The sequence below is a fragment of the Passer montanus genome, unplaced genomic scaffold, assembly GCF_014805655.1.
Source record: "Passer montanus isolate IOZ18808 unplaced genomic scaffold, ASM1480565v1 scaffold34, whole genome shotgun sequence".
Taxonomy (NCBI): Eukaryota; Metazoa; Chordata; class Aves; order Passeriformes; family Passeridae; genus Passer; species Passer montanus.
In genome coordinates, this window is record NW_024368152.1 from 1292651 (window position 1) to 1312365 (window position 19715).

Genomic DNA, 19715 nt, shown 5'->3' on the forward strand with positions numbered 1-19715 from the left:
GTTCCTCATTGCTGTGATCCAGGTCACTGCTTCTGAGCTGTTATGTCTGAAATATATTTAGGCAAACATCTGATTTATGGCTAAGCTTATAGCAGTGACTTGATAGGAAATAAGTGAAAAAACTAAGCCAATACTAATGGTTTTCTGTGGAGATGGAATAACATGTAACACATTAATTTAATATAAAAAACAGCCATCTAATCTCAATCAGCTGTTTAGATTTTCATTGTGACACTAGACATAATCAGCCATACTCCTCCAAGGACTGATTCATGCTAAGATTTCATGTTAGAACAAGAACTTTAATCTTAAATTATCACCCTTCATCAGTAATATCAAAAGGTTAACACAAGTATCAAACTTGAAACTGCTTACATTTAGTGGGGTGACCTCTACTTGTATCACCCATCATATTGCAGACTCTTTTATCCCTACCTTTTTCAACTTTTAGAAATGTCTAATCGTGTGTGTTGAAAAAAGGGCATCATTATTCAGTTTTATTTACATGGATTAGAAATGGATACATGCTCAAGATACAGCATCATCAAATATTCTGTCCATATTTAAAATAGTAGTGGTGAGACATTGATGTGGAGTGATAACAGTAGAATAAGCATACTTCAGAAGTGGTTGGAATATGTACAGGAAACCTTTTGAAAATACACATTATTAGCCCTGGCTCAATGTTTTGGATCTACTCTTACTTACAAAACATTCAGAATGCGAGTTTGTAAATACTGTATTAGTATAAGATAATGCCTTTGTGAAGAAGAGAGCTGCACACAAAAAACAGCCCATTTGTATTAAAGCTAAATTGCAATACACTGTGTGTATCACTATCACAAAACTATATGATGTCTTTTGTCTATAAGCAGGTCTTACCTGTAGCCCTTTCATATGACTAACTAGACTTTTTTTATGTACTTACAGGGATTCTGTTATTAAATACTTCCTTAAAATTTCATAGCATATTGTTCCTTAACTGTATATATTCCAACTGTAAACCTCTTTTTCAATACAGCCGAAAATTTAATACTAGCTGTGGAGGCTGACATATATAAAAACTAGTTTCACTGGCTTTTTCAAAGTGTAAAACTTCAGTATCTGAAATCAATAGAAAGGAGTTTGAATCTTTTCAAAATAATTGATGAGAGTTGCTATGCTGTACGGATTCTGCTGTAAGAAAGTGCATGCATATCTATATATATAGCATGTTAGTCAGAACAGGTAAAAGATAATCCAAATTAAAAAGAAAATATAATGAAAATAGTGTTCTGTGAGGCACAGTATGTTTTCTATTCAACAAATATAGACCAACAAAACTGTTCATAATTTTTTTTTCCTCTTTAGCTGTGAATTTATCCTCAATCTTTAGAGAACATATTCACAGCTAGCAATAACAATCAGCTGTGGATTAGTTTATAATTGAGACTTAGCAGAAAAGTCATAGAGCTCAAACTACTACCTGGAGATGCATAAGAAAGGTAATTGCTAGCTGTAGGATTAAGTGTCTCCCCACAGGAGGGAACTTTAAAAGACTGAAATCAGAGTGTGCTCTTGTTGGAAAGAGGCTTGAAGCTAGAGGAATCATTTAATTTTATTTTTCAAAAGATCTTTTATAAGCTATTTTATGTTTTTCCTGACTGTGGTAGTTAAATTACGGCTTCCCCCTTGACTCACATCAGAGACATGCAACCACAGAAAACTAGAAAAGGAGAATAAAATAAAACAATGCAATCTTGGAAGACTCGAAAGAGGGAGTAAAACAGAGAATATTACATTAATTAAATTATTCAAAACCTCATCAGTTTTACAAGTAACTAAAATGACACAGTAAGTGCATGCACTTTTTTTTCCTTTAAAAATGTAGCTTTTAAGAAAAAGATTTTTATTGAATTATCAATTTGGAGTCTTTTTAGAAGAAAAAGACTAATTTATTTTTCATTATTTTAGTGAAAACTGATCCTTTATCCTTCCAAGTAATTTTCTGGATGTATTTCAGTTTGGTTTTCAGAACATGATTGCCTAAATATACTTAACTAAATGATTAATTAAAGAAGTTTTATTCCATGCAGTTCTATATGAACTTTATTCAAGGTAGAGTGTAAACATTCCAAATGGTGTGGAAGAAATGTCATCAAATGGATTTTCTTTTACTGCAGTTTACTTATTCATTTTCTTATTTTTATAAGATTATGATTACTATGGACAAATAATATTTAAATAAATCTTCGTATTATATTGATAAGATGTGCTGCCTTGTTAAATTTTAAACTCATCATACACCTGATAAAAATAAACTAGGGATGTTAAGTGACTAGCACGAGTTTGTATATCCAGGTGATCAAAGCAGAAACTAAACCTTGTTGTTAGTCCTGCACCTCAATATTTGTTTCAGTTGTTCTCACTCCTGCCAGTTTATTCAGCTTTCACATTTCAGCAGCAGAATGCATAACCTGAGTATCTCAAAGGACAGAATTGACAGAAAAGATTTTTGTGCAACTGTTAAGTTCCCAGTTTGAACTGTTTCTAGGGAAAATAAAGATGGGAGCACTTTGGTCCTAGGCAGTCACCCTGAGCTGTGTGGGACTAGACTGTGCAAGTCACAGCCATGTCTTGATTTACTTCCTGTCACCACATGAGTCTGCTTGGTTCTTGTGTTTTTTCTTAAATTAGATAGAGGAAATTAAATATGACAGCGATATAAAGAGGCAATTTTATTTCTATTGCTGTCTGCCAAGATGTTGCATGAATGCAGTGGGTCATGTTGTGAGGCCATGTGAGAGGTCAAGGCCTGCTGCTATTTGTTGATGGCAGTCTTGGCATGGTCCACATTGAACATCTGTAGCAAGCAGATGAGGAACAAATTCCTCTCCATGTCTGTAGTAGTCATGCAGAGCAATGGTTGATTCACTATGTATTGCAGTGTAAAACTCAACCACTATGCCTGCACTGTGGATGGAGTACACTGGAATTGAAACAGGCAGTGAACTAGTCAGATGAGTGCACATAGTTAGCTGCTTCTACTTTCAATAAATTTTCAAGTTACCACAGGAAAGACATTTTAGAACATTTATCCAACAGAAAAATAAGAACGTAAATCCCAAACTATTTGAAAATAGAGTTTCATTCAATAAATTGTTATGTAGTTGGCTGAAATAAGAACCTATACTGATTAGATTGTCCAGGAGGTCCTGTGTAGCTCTGTCTTTCAGGAGAGTCCCATAAATGAGTATCTGTAATCTGATGTTTTGCCCTTTCCAAACAGGGCCGTTCTCATATTTCTTGTATGCCAGGAACAGTTCGACGCTGGAATTATCCATCTCCTCTCTGCATTGGTATGGAAACCTGTTTTCAGTTTTGTGACCATCAATAACAAGAAACTCCCAACCTTGTCATGCCCATTGTTCCTCAACTTAAATCTCCTTCTCCTTAACTCTCCTTAATTCTCCCTCCTCAAATTAATTCACCTTCATTTTTTGAGTTTTCATGTGTATCTATGAAATATGGAAAAAAAAAAGATTTTTTTTGTCTATAAATGGTTAAATGCTATTTAAAAAATATTGTGAGAATGGGCAAAGGAGGAAACTCATATGTTAACCATTGTTTAGCTTTTTCTGGATAATCTGCTTTGAATCAGGCTGCATCTTGTTAATGAAGTTAAGAGATTCCTTTTGCAGCGTGGTCAGCTTGGAAAACTTAGGAGTCAGTTACTTCATACAGGGCACCTGAGAGATTTCCTAAAGAAGCAGGCAGCGGAGAGCAGCTCTGAAGCCAAAACTTCAGCGGTGGTGGAATGCAAAGGAGTTTTAGGGATCCAGAAAGGCTGGCTCTTTTCATCTGAGAAAGATGTTAAATTATGCTGAGTTGAAAAGTAAAGCTAAAAAGCATTTTCCTTTTAGTACATTTAGACCTTAGCCAAACAGATCTGAGTTTTCTGTGTGTAGAAAATAATATTTTGAAGTACTTTTTCTTGATTAGGCAAAATTTAAGAGTGTCAAGATTTGTTGTATTTTGTATTTTTTCAAGAAAAAGCAGGAAGTGAGGAGTGAGAAGCACAGGTCCATCATAATGTACTGTCACCTTAGCTTTGAAATATATTCTTCAGTGAATGCTTTTAATTTTAATACTCAATCAGCAAAAGCTGTTACTATCAATTTCATATCTAAGAGGGATTAAAAATATTGGGATGATACTGTACAACACTAATGTGAAATAGATTCTTAGTCAAGTTGAGCCCATGAATTTTTTTTTTATTGCCAACTTCTATAGAAGGAGTCAGTTTTGATTGATATGAAGGCAGTGCATTTCCTTCCAATCAGTTGTAGAAATGGCAAATGTATTCAAGGAGGGGTGTTTTGGGTTTTGGGCACTTGTATTGTTTCTTTTCTTTTCATGGTAACCTTGTGTTTCACCTTATACTAAATATAGTTCCTTCTTGAAAACATTGAGCTTAAAACATTACCCTCCCTCTTCCCTTGCCTCTAACACTTAAAATATTGATTTTTATAGAATGCAAGCCAAAATCAGTACAATTATTACAATAGACAGTATCACAATTGTGTTATGACACAAATGTGTCAATGTAATGCCTGGCATGAAGACTCACAGGCCTTAAAGTAATGATTCTTCAAATAGTAAATATAAAGTTACAATATTCTTACTTGATTTCTTGAAATTATTCCTACTTCATATTACTGTCCTAGCATATGTGTAAACTTGGCCACTTTTTTGCAGGTTGCTTTATGTATTTATGCTTATATGCTTTTTTAGCTTTATATCATCCTAAATTAAGTAAATGGGTTTTCAATTTCCAAACATATGAATTTGCTGAATAGAAGGATTCCAATAGAAAACAAAGAATTATTCTGTTATGCAGCAAGTCTATCTTCTTTCTGAATTAAAGGAAAAAGTGTAGTATGAGGGTTTCTTTCCCTGCTTGTTTTTAAACGCAAGTGTATTTTTGATTATATTGAGTAACAAATTTGTTGCTGCATCATGATTTGGGATCGTAATTCAGTTTAATTCCAGATTTGTTTATCTGATTGTGAAACATATCTCAACATACACCAGTCCTTTTTAACAGTAATTGCCAAGCTGAAACAATGGGCTGCCCAGTCTATATGTACAGCTACACATTCCTAGTTATATTACAGTGAACATATCACCTTAAGTAAAGATTTTGCTGTAAATTACATCCTTTTATTTTTCTCCTTCATGAGGAGTGTTTTGACCATGATAAATTTTACTGATTTTTGGGTCAAGGGAACAAAATGAAAAATCCATTTTGAATTAGGCATATTTCAAATACTAAGAAATAATATTAATAAAAGATATTTTGATTTTCTTTTTGTTTTTAATAGCTAAATGTGGTGGAACACTCACAAACATGGCTGGTGTGATCCTGAGTCCAGGTTTTCCTGGAAATTACCCTAGTAACTTGGACTGTACATGGAAAATTTTATTGCCAATTGGATATGGTAAGTAAATGTACATTGGAAGAGCAATAATTTGTAACTATCAGATTTAAATACACACACACACATATATATATATATAACATTATGTTATTATAAATATTTTACTTCCAATATGGAGTAGATTTTATCCAGTGGATGTATTGTGAACCCTTACATAATTATTTGCTATATTTTAAATTAAAATGGTTGGCAATTTTAAAATGTGTCTTTGCCAGAGCAACATGTTATTAACTCAGCCTGTCTCAGAAACTGATTTCAAAGCAAAGAGATCTGTGGCGTGAAGATATATCAGATGAAATAAATAATTTGACTTCTAAATTAAATAATGGTTTTTTGTGCTCCGAGTGACTTTTTAAATAGTTTTTTATATTCTATTAAAATAGACAAAACCTCACTTCTAGAACTACAAATTCAGTTAAGCTCAAGCTGTATTCTCAAGCTGTATTCCAAATCCTAGATTACAGTTGCCAACTTAGAATATTTCTAGCTTTACATTAAAACTATGTCATACAAAAAAAATCTTCACAAATAAGTGATACCTATGTTGGAAAGGTAATCAGAGATAATAAGGAATCTATAAGTTCATGTAGAAAACACAGTCCTCTATCACTATCAGGACTCAGGGAGGAATAAGTTTTCTTGCTGTGAAACTTCATGTCCCATACTGTAAATTCAATGTCAATGCTCAATAAGAAAAAGAATTTCAAAAACTCATTACTAAATTTGGTATTCTAATTTGATGAAATTAGTTTATTTTCCATATTCTTCATTTGTATTCGTAGGAGGGATTTTTGTAGTGAGATGCACCACTTTCATAGTATTTTACTAAATTAATCTGTAAGAAATGCTTTGCTGCTGTTTAGGATAGTGCCCTTTACCACTGAACACCAGGTAAAACTGATCCCTCATAATTATGGATAGCCTAAGTAGCCTTAGATATCCTCACAGATGTAGGAGAACCACAGACAGACCATCCCTCACTAGATTGGACATTCTCCAGCTACATTTGCAGGAAGTACAAATGATAAGCAATGTCATCCTAATTAGATTATTACAATGCTGCCTTTGAAAAATAGTCCTTCATATGTCTCCGGGTTGCTCTTTTTCTTTAAGCTTTTCCATGTAGAAAATCTTTTATAAATTAATTGCACAAGAGCCTCTTGTATCCTTTTATTACTTCTTTTGCGTCTCTGAAAGTCTCTGGTGGTCTCTTTTCTATAAATAGAAGATAATAGCTTTGTTTAGTAAGGGTTTTAACACATACAAGTTTTATAACACTGATCTATCATTGCCTTCAAAAATACTACAAAGGATGTTTTTCATCCACAAATTCTGTCAGTGATATTTTCCCTCAAGTATTTGTTACATATTCCACATATAATATCTTTATATCAGGTTTAGAATTATAATTGATGTGATCTTTCCCAAATTACTTCTACTTGGATATTATTTTAATTAGAAGTATAAGCTTGTCTTCTGAAAAGCTTTTTTTTACATATATTCTATTGTATCAAAAAAACCCAGTGTGCTTAATCAAAGCCTAACAATAAAATTGTGGGAGCTAAATGTGTCCTAAATATAGTGCTCTCTTCATTACATGAAAATACATAAGTCATGTAAAAGAAGACACTATTAAAATCCAAATATTTTAAAATAGAAAATATATATTGTTCAAGTGAGTTGTTGGGATTTTAAAATGATCTTGTGTCACTGTGAATTAATTAATATTTATAAAAAAATTACCTCAGCTTGGAATTTTCATTATTCAGCTTACATTCAAGTGAGAGAAGAAGTGCTGTTGGGATTCTAGCAGAAAGTAATATATTTATAGTTTGATCAGATAATGATTTGTTTTCTGTAGCTATCAGTTTTATTCCATGTAATTTTCTTTAAGAATTTGTTTCGTGTAGAAAAATTCTTCTGTGTCATATCAAATTGACATTTACAAATTGTATAAACTTGGATTTAAGGCTTGAGGAGACAGATACAGTGTGTTCTGTAATTGAAGTTAGCATGTTTGAAACTGCTTTAGGTAGTCTATTTATTTTTTATTTACCTTTAAACCTACTTCTATACTTTCAAAACACAAAGTCATTCTATACTGAATATATACAACTAGACATAAAAATTCCTTCTCAGAAATTAAATTAGAATGATTCAGTTTTAAAGGTACTCCATGGCTCATCAGAGTATAATTTATAACAGTACATTACTTTTATTCAAATACATAAACATGTTTGGGATCTATGCAAGTATGCCAGATTTGATTATCTGCTTGTCACTTTCGCAATTTTGGTATAATATTAAACGGCTGCTCCATTCTGTATCATTTCTATGGTGCTGACTTCCAGTCTCTGTTGGGAATCTCTAGGCACTGATACTGAAGTCAAGTTGTTTCCAGGCTGCTTGGTGCTCTACCTCATCTCAGATCCTGAGGGCGTTGCAAAATTAGTGGCACCATTCAAGTTAGACTAGCCAGATCAAACATCATACAGAGATGGCTGACATTATGACTCTGATGTGTTTGGTGTGTACCTCTCTATTGATGGCACTGTATAAAGTGTTGTTATTCAGCAGCTGAAATACTTGTTTTCATAATTCTCACTTTGCATAAGTCAGAGAAGGCACTAGAACTAAATATCCCATACTTTTACAAGTGTTCCATAAAACCCAGTTTATTTGGTAGCTTATTTAATTTCTCTTGTAGGGGAAAAAAACCCTTTTTTATATCATTGATTCAATCTTAATACCACAGGGGTGAAGAAATCAGCTGTAAACAAGACTGAGTGCATTACCCTGGTAATCTATTACCCTGGTAATTAATCTATAATGTTCTCTTCTGGAATGAAGAATATGTCTCTACTGCTAAGTAAGAATGTCAAACAGAGTTAAGGCATTGACTGTTTCACACTGCTTTGTTGGCTCATTTACTAATTCTATTTTATTCTATTACAGCTGGTTCGTCATAGTCTACTAGAGCAAAGTTAGGCCCCAAAAGTGCAGTTGCAAGTTACTTGGTACTAGGCTTCCAAACCAGGGATTCATCCCACATTTTTGTTTTGATATGATACATACACATTATTTAAGACTGGATTTCAGGTTCTTAGTCCACAGGAAGTAGTGCGAAAACTTCAAAACAGCTCTCCCCATGAGATTATCCTTATACTTCCAACTGTTCTGCATATTTTGAATACTGAAAAGCCTTGTTCAAGCACCTGATTCCTGGAGAAGGCTTCTGGTAAATTGTCTGAATTCCCTGTCACCAGTCTGGAGTTCAGTGCATCTTATAAGGCTGCATACGGGGTAAAATGTCTCCAAAGACACACTGACCCAAGCTAGAGGGAAAGGGAGACAAATAAAGGTGACCCAGGGCAGGAAAAATGAGGTAGAGTAGATAGCTGGAACTAGGTAGGTAAACTTCTGCCCCAGAAAATTCACTCTGTAAGTAACCCAGCTGATCCTGAGCTGCTGGGAGAGGCCTTGGTCCTGCTACAGGGGTGTACTTGGGGTGGCAGAGTTCCAGCCATACCATGGTACAGCAGGATTTGTGATTTGCCCCTCCTTTCAGTCTTTCTGTTGATCGGTTTAGGAATATGAAAAATCCCTGGTGTTGATTTTGTGACTTTATGGCTTACTTTAATTTGTCCCTTCATGTGTGATTATAATATTATTTATGGATAACCAACAAATTAGAAACTCTGACTCTTTTAATACCCATTAGCCTTTTCTTTAACTTAAGCATCCCACTTTGAATGGTGATTAAAGTATAAATATCGTGCCTGTAACAACTGTTATAATTTTATTTTTATTTACATGCTTTACTATTAAGCAACACAAGTTATAAAATTTTTCTTCCTTTCTCAATGCTACAGGTGCACACATTCAGTTTCTGAATTTCTCCACTGAAGCAAATCATGATTTCCTTGAAATTCAGAATGGGCCTCACCACACAAGTTCTATGATCGGACAGTTTAGTGGAATGGAACTCCCATCCCCTTTGCTAAGTACTACTCATGAAACACTTGTCCATTTTTATAGTGATCACTCAGAAAACAGGCAAGGATTTAAGCTGACATACCAAGGTAAGGATGAATTAGCACAATGATCTTTATATGTTTTGTATATATTATGTAGCATTTTAAAATCTGTAGATTGTTTAATAAATAATAAATAGGATGGAATTTTTAAAATCGAAATTACCTTGAATTGGAATCTTTGTTCTATGGATGTAAAAGCCTGAGAATAAGATGACGTTATTTGCCAAAGGTCACATAGCTGATAATCCTTTCCACTCCATTAAGTTATAGTGTTACCAGTTCATACTTCTAACACTCACTGTCTTGTTTTCCCATCTATATAATCTTTGTATGATTAATGTAATGGTAAAAGTTATTTTAAATATTCAGGTAAAAAGTTTTATAATTCCCTATGTTATGTATTTGCAGTCTAGACTCCTTTGAAGATTACCAGTAAATGAAAAACCACCAGATAATAGATTCTATATCCATTTTCAAATACAGATAATCAGTATTTGAAAATGTGAATTTTTGTTGTCACTGTTGGTTTTTTCTTCATCTTCATTATTTGTTGCATTGTTTGTTTTCGCAATAGTGACAATAAAACATCATCAATTTTTGCATATTTTTTAACTGTTAAAATATTCTTACTGTCAACAGTTGAGCACTATTACAGGGGCTGAGCAGTTTAACACAATGCAATGGCTGGTTTAGTTTTTGGATATCTGTGAGGGAATTCATGACACCTACTTCTAAGACCTTAATTTGGGTAACTTAATTATGTGTTGGGGGTTAACAGTAATGGGCAGTTAAACACCACACAACCACTCTCTCACCTCCTACCCACCCGAGTGGGATGGGGGAAGAGGAAAAGAATACTAAAAGCAAGAAATCTTGGGGCAAAGATAAAAGATAAAAAACATTGTTTAACAGGTGAAGGATAAAATGAAGAAGAGAGGAAGAAAATAAAAGTGATGCAAAGGCCATCACCACCTCCCACAGGCAGACTGATGCCCGGCCAAAGATGGCTAATGTCCCTAGCCCCCCTCTTTTCTCTTTTGTTGCTGAAGATGATTTTATGTGGTGTGGATGATTTCTTGTTAGCTCAGGTCATCTGCCTGGTTGTGTCCTCACCTACCCTATTGTACATTCCAAATTTATTTACTGGCAGAGCATGGTGGGAAACAGAGATGGCCTTGATGTGGTTCAGCAAAAGCCAGAACATTCCTGTATTATCAGTATTCTTTTGGCCACAAACCAAAGACACAGCACCATATGAGCTTCTATGAAGACAGAAAAGTTTGTAATTTCCAGGTCCAGTATAGCATTTATTTGCATACACACTTTTACATATATATTTATAGTTGGATCATATGTATGGAGTCAATGGTCAGTGAGGAAGATTCTGAACACCTGAATTAGACTGATGCTCATAAGGTATGCCCACAAAGAAATCATGACTCTCTGCCATCTGTAGAATTTTTTTCTGTCACATAGTCTTACAAGTATGGAATATTCTCACATCACACCCACCCAGTCTTAGTTTCCTTCTGAGCAGTCAAAAGTAATTCTGATTGTCAAATTACAGAAATGACAAATAAGTAAAATATAGAGCCTTGTGATATATTTTCCAGTACTCTTTCTTCTGGCTCTGTTTAGTGTGTTTTTCCTTGCCACAACAAGCTCTTCCTTACTTACAGCATTTTCTGCCCTGAAACTTGTAGTTAAAATATACATTGTTTGTAGACTGTATAACACGTTCTTCCAGAGGCAGTTTTGCAGCTTGCACAAGTGCATTTTATTACTCTTTTCTTCTATTCTTATCTTTCTTACTTAGTCCTGTAGGACTATTTGGTCTACTCTGAAATAAATGGTAATGTGATGAAGAGGACATTATACAATAGGAAATGCTATTTTTTTTTGGTTCCTTCTTTGGTTCCTTATGTTAGAATCAGTTGCTTTTTGGATAAGTTGCATGCTTTTTACTTCTCCCACTTGCTACATGTCAGCTGTCAAAAAAACTAGGATCATGAGTGCCTCAATGGCAGTGTAAAATTTTATCCTATTATGTAAATATTGGAAAAGCAATTCACTTAAATCCAGAGCAAGGTATTAGGAAATATTACATTTTTGTATTACATGGACCTTATCATAAAATATTTTTAAAGTGATGAAGATTGTGTTAGCAGTTTTCTCAAAATGAAGAAAATGTCAAAAAAGTATTATTTATTGGAATTCATAAACTTGTAGAAGTATTTTCCAAGTACTTACAGAAAAAATCCAGAAAAAGTATTAAAATCTCAACAATAGTAATAATTTGATAAGAATTTTCATTGCTAAGTTATTCGTCTAATAGTTATACTAGTAAAACAAGAACCAAAAGAGATACAGTTAAATTAAATTATATTTGTGCCATGATAATTTCAAATAAAAAATATAAGTATTATTTATCTCATTTCACAAAAATTGTAGTTATGGGTATATTTGCAGTACCAAATGCATATACATTCACCCTGTTTTATGCTGCCCATCAGTGAAAAGCAAAGCAATTTCTTCTGTAAAGACAACTCATGCATTTCATTTGTATGTATTACTCCTTACCTACAGAGACAGTATTTTAATGTATTTATATGTGTGTGTATGAAAATATGTGTGTATGTTAAAAAATTTAAAACATTTTTTAAAAACTGTCAACATAATACACTTCAATAAAAATCAAGTGCTGGGAAAAAAAGAAAAAGTTATTCTAAAAGATATTTATGATTTGTTGGGGTATTTTTCCTAATGTAGAAAGTTGGTAACACAGCTGTGTTCAATTTTTAAGTGATTAGAACATACCAGCTAAGCTCATGCTATTGAATTAATTTATTTGTGTTCTGTTTTCTATCTGCTTCCTTTTCTTCATTGTACAAACTGATATGGGACTTTTCTTCTTTAAAAATTAATTGTCTTGCATGTGCTTATTTTTCTTCACAAAGCAGCAACGCTATTGCCTCTGAGATCACAGATTACACTAGTTATTTCTACTGAGAAGATCTAGTAATTCTATGATCATCATGTAGTCTAACTTATTATTATTAAACTAAAATAACTTGCTCAGCATCATTTAGAACATGGAGGGAATTGTACACTCAATTAGATATCCATAATCTACAACTTCGAAAAGTATTTTTTCAGCATATTCTCTGTTCTTCTCTTGCTTTCTGAAAGAAAATGCCAGTGGTATACAAATGAACAATTTTATTGTCTGCTTTATTTTGTATCATACAAAGTATATGCTGATTTTGATAACTGACTTTCCTTTTCCCCCTCCACATTTGTTGCCCTTACTACTTAGTTATCTTTTCTGATGGATTGTCTCTGGATTTTCCTACACTTTTTTAGCATTATATTTCTCAGTTACTCTCTCTTCCTCTTAGAATATCTGCAATTGCTGAAACTTGAATTAAAAAATCATTCTTCATTACTCCAATGTTACTCTTTTCCTTCTCCTTTCTTCCCTGTTAGAAGTGTTGTTTTCCTTTCAGTAAATCAAATGTCATACAAATCTTAGCCTGATTTGTTTGGATGATGGAATTTAGCATTGTTTTGTTGTCTGGCTGTCACCATTCTGAGTATACCATTGCTATGCAATTTTGAAATCATTGGCCAATTTCAGTCAAATCTCACAGTTCTGAAATAAAGCCCTTGTGAAGAAAGATGCAGCATTACTCCATAGATACCAATTCAGTTTGGCTTGCTGGCTACCAAGTCAGAACATTCTTTGTCACTACTCAATTTAACATGCAATGTCTTCCCTAACTGCTATTCATGGTATATAAATGTGGGAGGGAAATAAAATATGAGCAATTGGTATGGATGTCACATTCAAAATCTTCTTATGGCCAAAAGGAGTGCTGTTATATATGGAAAGCTAAGAATTTATTTTTAGTCCAATTGATGCTCACACAGTTAAGTTGTCCACTTTTGTTATTTCTAGAAATGAATTTGGAGAGCAAAGCAAATGGAGTTGAGCTCCTGACATCTTTATACATTTAACCAGATGTTTTTATTGAGACTGCTTCTAACTGATCTCATTTTAGGATGTCCTAATATACTATAATTGGGGGGAAAAAAAGTTTTATATACAAAACAGCATTACTTTTCTAATAGTGAAATTAATTTAATTTATCCTTAAAAAAAAAAAAAAAAAAAAAGTGGACAAAAAGAATCCATAGTTATAGTCACATTTTCCAAATCCATTCTAATTAATGAATATGTTGCGTATTAGTGAATGTGTTACATATTAGAAGTGCCCACAAATTTGCATAGCTTAATTCTAATCTGATCTGCTGTATTTAAATTACACTAAAAGGGATTTAAGATTAAATTAAGGGTTTTCACTGTATGGTACTAAACTCAGTTTGATTCAAAGACTGATTTTTTTAAGTGAAAATAATTGCCTTTTCTGCTAACTGGAATACAATATGCAAGAGCACTGAGGTAGCACCTTTTTTTTTGCCAGGTAAATACCATATTTGTAGATGCCAATCTAAAAATAAAGACAGATGAGTGATGGCTATGCTTATTCAATGAAGCTTGCATGCTGTAAAAAAATGAAGTTTTCTTAAGATCGCAGCATTTTATGAAGGATAAGGTTTTTTGATAACCCCTCATCTCAAGGGAAAGCAAAGAATATGAGCATTGTAGAGTGAATTATGGAACTAATAATGCTATTTCTCAATTTTTCTACTGATTTTCCGAAGGCAGAAAAATAGTTATGAGATTGAATCTTGATATAGCTTGGGATTGTACTCTGAACACATTATTTTTTGGGAAGAAGAAAAGTGAATGCACCCTGAGAACTGTAAAATATTTTCCATCCACTTGTAGGGATCTAGTTCTGGTCCCTGAGCCCGTGAATTCTCACAGCACAGTTTTTGAAAATATAACGTAAATCACTTAGGTACTGTGTATTTTTGAATGCATTAAAAAAGCTTTGTCTCCTTAGCAGAACCCTAGGGAAATTACAGTTCTCAGTACCATTGCTGATCAGATTCTTATTGGTTTATGCTCTGATATTTTCATGCTCTCTTTTCCCTTCAGCTTTGCAATTGCAATGGTGGGCATTCCATTGTGTTAAAGATGGATTGCTAAATTTCTGTGTGTTGTGGAATATTTTGTTTCACTTGCAGCAAAAAGGAAGTTCACAGAGATTGCCTGTTGAACTACTGGAAGAAATTAGATTTTTATTTTTCAAGATAATGAAAGGACTTTCAAAGTCCTGATTTTTAAAAGAGCAACATTTAAGTTTAATTACATTTTTTCTACTGTTGAAAGAAATGTTGTACTGTTTAGTTAAAAAAGAGAAGCAGTGAGAAAGACTGTCTTTTGTTACAAGTGTTGCAGTTTTGCCACCTATGTAAAACAGCAAAGAGAGGAAACAACCACAAATACTTAGAAGAACATTTCTGTTTGTCATTTGACTGGTGATCTTGAGTTTCTGAGACTCCCATATATGTCAAATCTCGATACCCAAGATATAAACTGTCTCTGTACACTAAGTCTGAGAAGAACAGTCACGGAAGTTTGATTGGCAAGATGTTATGCCAGGTCAGAAGAAATAAACAGCTTTTATGGCCTTTCAGGGATTCATAACAGAATTTAGTGCATAGAAGAACACAGTCTAATGGTTCATAAGACATAATTGTGGGTATTAATTCCTGTCCATATTAATGTTACCTCAGCTTTTAATGTTTATAGAAGACCTCTTTTTTTCCACATAACTTTCCCTTTAGGACTAGAGCTTCTTTGAGGGAAGCAGAATAAATGGTTGATTTGTATTATTTTTATTGTGGAAGTCCTAGTTCCTATTTTTGGAACTGTAAGACTATTTTCACTCTGCTCTGAATTTCAATATAAGATAAAGCTGAATGCAAAGTAAGAATCTTATGCTCATATATTTGAGATTTTGAGCAATATATTCTAGAAAATACACAGAAAAATGTCATTATTGCCATCCCTTTCTTCCCCAAACACTCATGCACACCAAAAATATGATTTAAATGTGTTAAATCTGATGGCCTTTAAGTGGAAAAAAAAAGATTATGGTAGAGCTTCTGAGTCTTAGGAATCATGGAATGAAAAGAGTATTGTTGAAAAGTTACTGTATTTATACAATGGTTTCAAATTATGTCCTAAAGCAGGAATGCTAAAGGAAATAAAACACAATCTTTTGAGGGCCTTGTAGCAAATTATTTTCTAAACTATTAATTATATTTTGTGATTCTAGTCCTGATTCAGGGCATCTGTAAAGATTATGTTCTTTGGTGCATACAACAATAAACTGAGGTGCCAGATTGCCAGTCCTATCCTGTGCTCCAGTAATCTGCATCCTGGGCTTCCATAAAAAGATCGAGGGGGGTGATTCTCTCCCTCTGCTTTGCTCTCTTGAGACCCCACATGGAGTGCTGCGTTCAACTCTGGTGCTTCAAGCACGAGAGGCACGGCCCTGTTAAAGTGGGTCCAGAGGGAGACTACAAAGTAATCAGCAGGCTGGAACACCTCTTCTGTGAAGAAAGGCTGAGAGAGTTGGGGTTCAGCTGAAATGAGAAGGTTTCAGGAAGTCCTTATTGTGGCCCTTCAGTATTTAAGAGGATCTTTTTAAAAATAAGAAAACAGACTTTTTACCAAGGCCTTTAGTGAGCAGGGTCAGCAATTTTAAATCAAAATATGGTAGATGTAGATTGGACATAAGGAGCATAAAATGAAGGTGGTGAGACACTGAAAAAAAGAAAAGCTGTTTTTCCCTGAAGGTCTTCAGTTAGATGACACATCTTCAGTTTAGATGGCAGTTTTAGCAATCTGATCTACTGAAATATCCATGCTCATGGTAGGGAAGTTGGAACTAGATCAACTTTAAAGGGCCTTTCCAACAAAACTCATGGCAGGCCAGTCTAGTCTGAGAAGTGGATTTTTTTAATTGAGTCAGTAGTTTTACACACCATTATACTGGAAGAATGAACAATAAACCTACATGAAAGTTTTAGGTGAGCTAATTGTGGGCTCTCCTGGTATTTGAGTGATTGCATGCTCAATTCTCTGCTAATACCATTTTTCTGCAAAGCAGTTATTTCCATGTTTAAGTGTTACAGAGGTATGTGGCACTTGGAAAGCCAATAAGTCACCCTAGTGCTTATGTAAGATGGCAAATACATTTGAACCATAACAACACGGTAGCAGAGAATCAATTACATTTTGTTTGTGATTTACATTCTTTTCTTATCAGTGGATAATGTACTGCGCAAATAAAAGTAAAATGGCTGTATGACATAATTTTAAAATTCAAGTATTTGACTGTTGCCAGTATTGGAATGAATTTTTTTTTTCTCAGATTTCCTTTACATTTTATTTCAGGCTCTCACTAGAGTTTTTATCTGCAGTCAAATGGAATCTCAGTTTGTAAAGCTCAGTAGCAAACAAATCTTTGGGCATGGCAGTGATAAAAAGAGCTTTCTATTGCAAGGTGTGACATCAGGACTGGTTGGCAGTATTTGTTAGTCATGACTACTGAATAATGAATTGCTCTTTTAAATCAGGTGTTGTTGCATATATCAAAAGAACAAAGAAGAATATAACTAATATTTATGTTAAAACTATAAAACATATTTCATGAGTGACTTATAAATCATAATATCATAGTCACATTGATCACCTGACCAATAATTTATTAGTCATCTATAGGATTTATACCAGAAAATATAAGCAGTGCATGTTAAAATTTTACACCTTATTTTCTAAAATAACAAATAGCAAAACAGTTTTACTCTGCTCATATGCAAGTGCTTCTTGACAAAATGTCCAGCACACAGCTGCATAAACACATCACTTCATGAGTGAGCAACTGCCTCATGGTTTGGACACAAAGGGTGACAGTAACTGGGGTGACATCAGACTGGGGACCTGGCACTAGTGGTGTCCTTTGGCCCTGTGCCCTCCCACATCTTTGTAGGTGACCTGGAGGCAGGACTGGAAGGGATACCAAGAAAGCTGGCACATAAAAGAAGACTTGAAAGAGCTGCTGACTCACTTGAAGGCACAGAGGCCCTACAGAATGACCTCAGCAAATCAAAAGATTTGGCAGTCACCAACCATATGAAGTTCAAGGAGGGAAAATGCAGGATTTTTCACCTGGGATGCCTCAACTCTGGCTGTAGGGACAGGCTGGGGAATGAGGTGTTGGAAAGCATTGCCACAGTTAGGGACCTGAGGGTTCTGGTCAATGACAAGTTGAATATAAGTCAGCAGTGCTCTGGCAGCCAGGATGGCCAACCCTGTCCTGGGGGCATCGGGTACAGCATTGCCTGCCAGGCAAGGGAGGGGATTGTCCTGCTCTGCTCTGCACTGGGGCGGACTCGCCTCGAGTGCTGTGTTCACTTTGGGCACTGCAATATATGGAAGATTTTAAACTATTAGTCCAAATCAGGGCAACAAAGATCGTGAAGGGCCTTGAGGGGAAGCTGTGTGGGGAGCGGCTGAGGTCCCTTGGTCTGTCCAGCCTGAAGGAGATTGAGGAGAGACCTCATTGCATCCTACAACTTCCTGACCACCTGCTGACTGAAGCAGAATCCTCTTCCTGAACCCATATCAGCCACCCTTCTGGGTAACTACTCCCGGCTGGTATACCAGGCATGACGCTCTGTGGTATGAAACATCCCTTTGATCAGTTCAGGTCACCTGTTGCAGCTTTGCTCCTTCCCGTTTTGTTTGCAGTTTTTTGTTGGTTGTTTTTTTTTCCTCATTGGCAGAGCAGGAGAAAAATTTTTTAAAAAGGAGAAAAAATTAACTCTTCCCTAGCACAAACCAGGCCAATACACACTTCTTATTCCATATAATTTTTGTCATGCCAAGTTTCAATACTCCCTAATATCCCATCACCTTCCCTATTTATCTGTTTTGACACATATACACACAATCATCACTTCCTTAGTCTATGGAACACCTCTGTCAAATCTGTCAGGATTTCCTCTCACCTGAGTGGTTCCTGTCTTATCTTTTTATGTAGATCAGTGGGAGAGGTTTTTTGTATTTTTTTTTTCCCTGAAATTGATTTTTATTACTTCAAAAATTCTGAGACTATGTTAAATACTTTCAAAACATAAACTATGAATACTGTATTGTAACAAGTTAGCCAATAAGGAAGGATGGTATTCATCTCCTCAAAAGGTAATACATTCAAAATTTAAATACTCCAGTACCTACTGTCATAATTCAAAAACTTGTTGTAACTGTTGGGCAATACATTGCTGCATCTTTAAAAAAAAATCTGTGAGATCCTCTGAGCTTCTGGAATAATTTCTATTCTATTTTTAATATAATTTGCTAAATAGATTTTTATATAGTTTAATATTTCAGTCTTGATACAGTACACTTCAGAGTCCTGTACTCTTAAGTAATCTTTCTACTACTATGTTTTGCATAAAAATGTTGATAATGATATTATCAGTATTATTACTACACAAATTATAGCAGGAGTAACAATAACATTAAAAATTAATGAGACATTACTAGATTTAGTACAAAATTCAATTAACAACAATTTAGGGAAAAAACCTTTCTGTATTTCCTTTCAGTAGCAATTAATTTTTATTCTTAGGTTTTGAATTTTGATTGAAAAAACCTTTCTGTATTTCCTTTCAGTAGCAATTAATTTTTATTCTTAAGTTTTGAATTTCTTTTCTTAATTTTTTGTTATTTGAGAGAAGGGGGATCTGGGTTTTTGGAGGATTTCAGAATAATTCTAGTACCACTACATCTTTTAAATTTTCTGGCATTGCAAACACTGAATTCTGGATTCACTGGAGGAATTAGGGAAAAGAAGAAGGCTCTCTCAACGTAGATCTTTTTGTTGCACAGCATGATTGTAATTAGCAATGACTAAAAAACTTATTGCCAGTTGTTGTAGTTCAGTGAACCAATTAAGTACAAACTTCACTTTAAGTAAGCACTTAAGCACATCTAAAATATATGTTTAGCTTAGTCTTGCTGAAATGGCTTGTTTAAATAATCTATTTCAGAATAATAAGTATACATCTCTAGGATGAACATGTTCCTATTGCAAAGGTTAACTTTGAAAAAAGTAACAAAATACTTCATTCAAGAATATGTTCTCATATTCTCTTGCCTTGTTTATAGAGTTTGCACTTAACACATGTGCATACAGAGCACACTGGTATTATTA

The 19715-nt window shown here is 34.2% G+C and overlaps 1 protein-coding gene across 2 annotated transcripts in view; it reads left to right on the plus strand.

Annotated features, from left to right (window-relative positions):
- CSMD1 (CUB and Sushi multiple domains 1) overlaps nt 1-19715 on the plus strand; it is a 1056650-nt gene that overhangs the window by 921019 nt on the left and 115916 nt on the right. For both annotated transcript variants that reach the window (XM_039715657.1, XM_039715658.1), the window contains exons 39-41: nt 3269-3338; nt 5364-5480; nt 9353-9562. In XM_039715657.1, coding sequence (XP_039571591.1) covers nt 3269-3338; nt 5364-5480; nt 9353-9562 — 397 coding nt within the window. The remainder of the gene's footprint in view (nt 1-3268; nt 3339-5363; nt 5481-9352; nt 9563-19715) is intronic.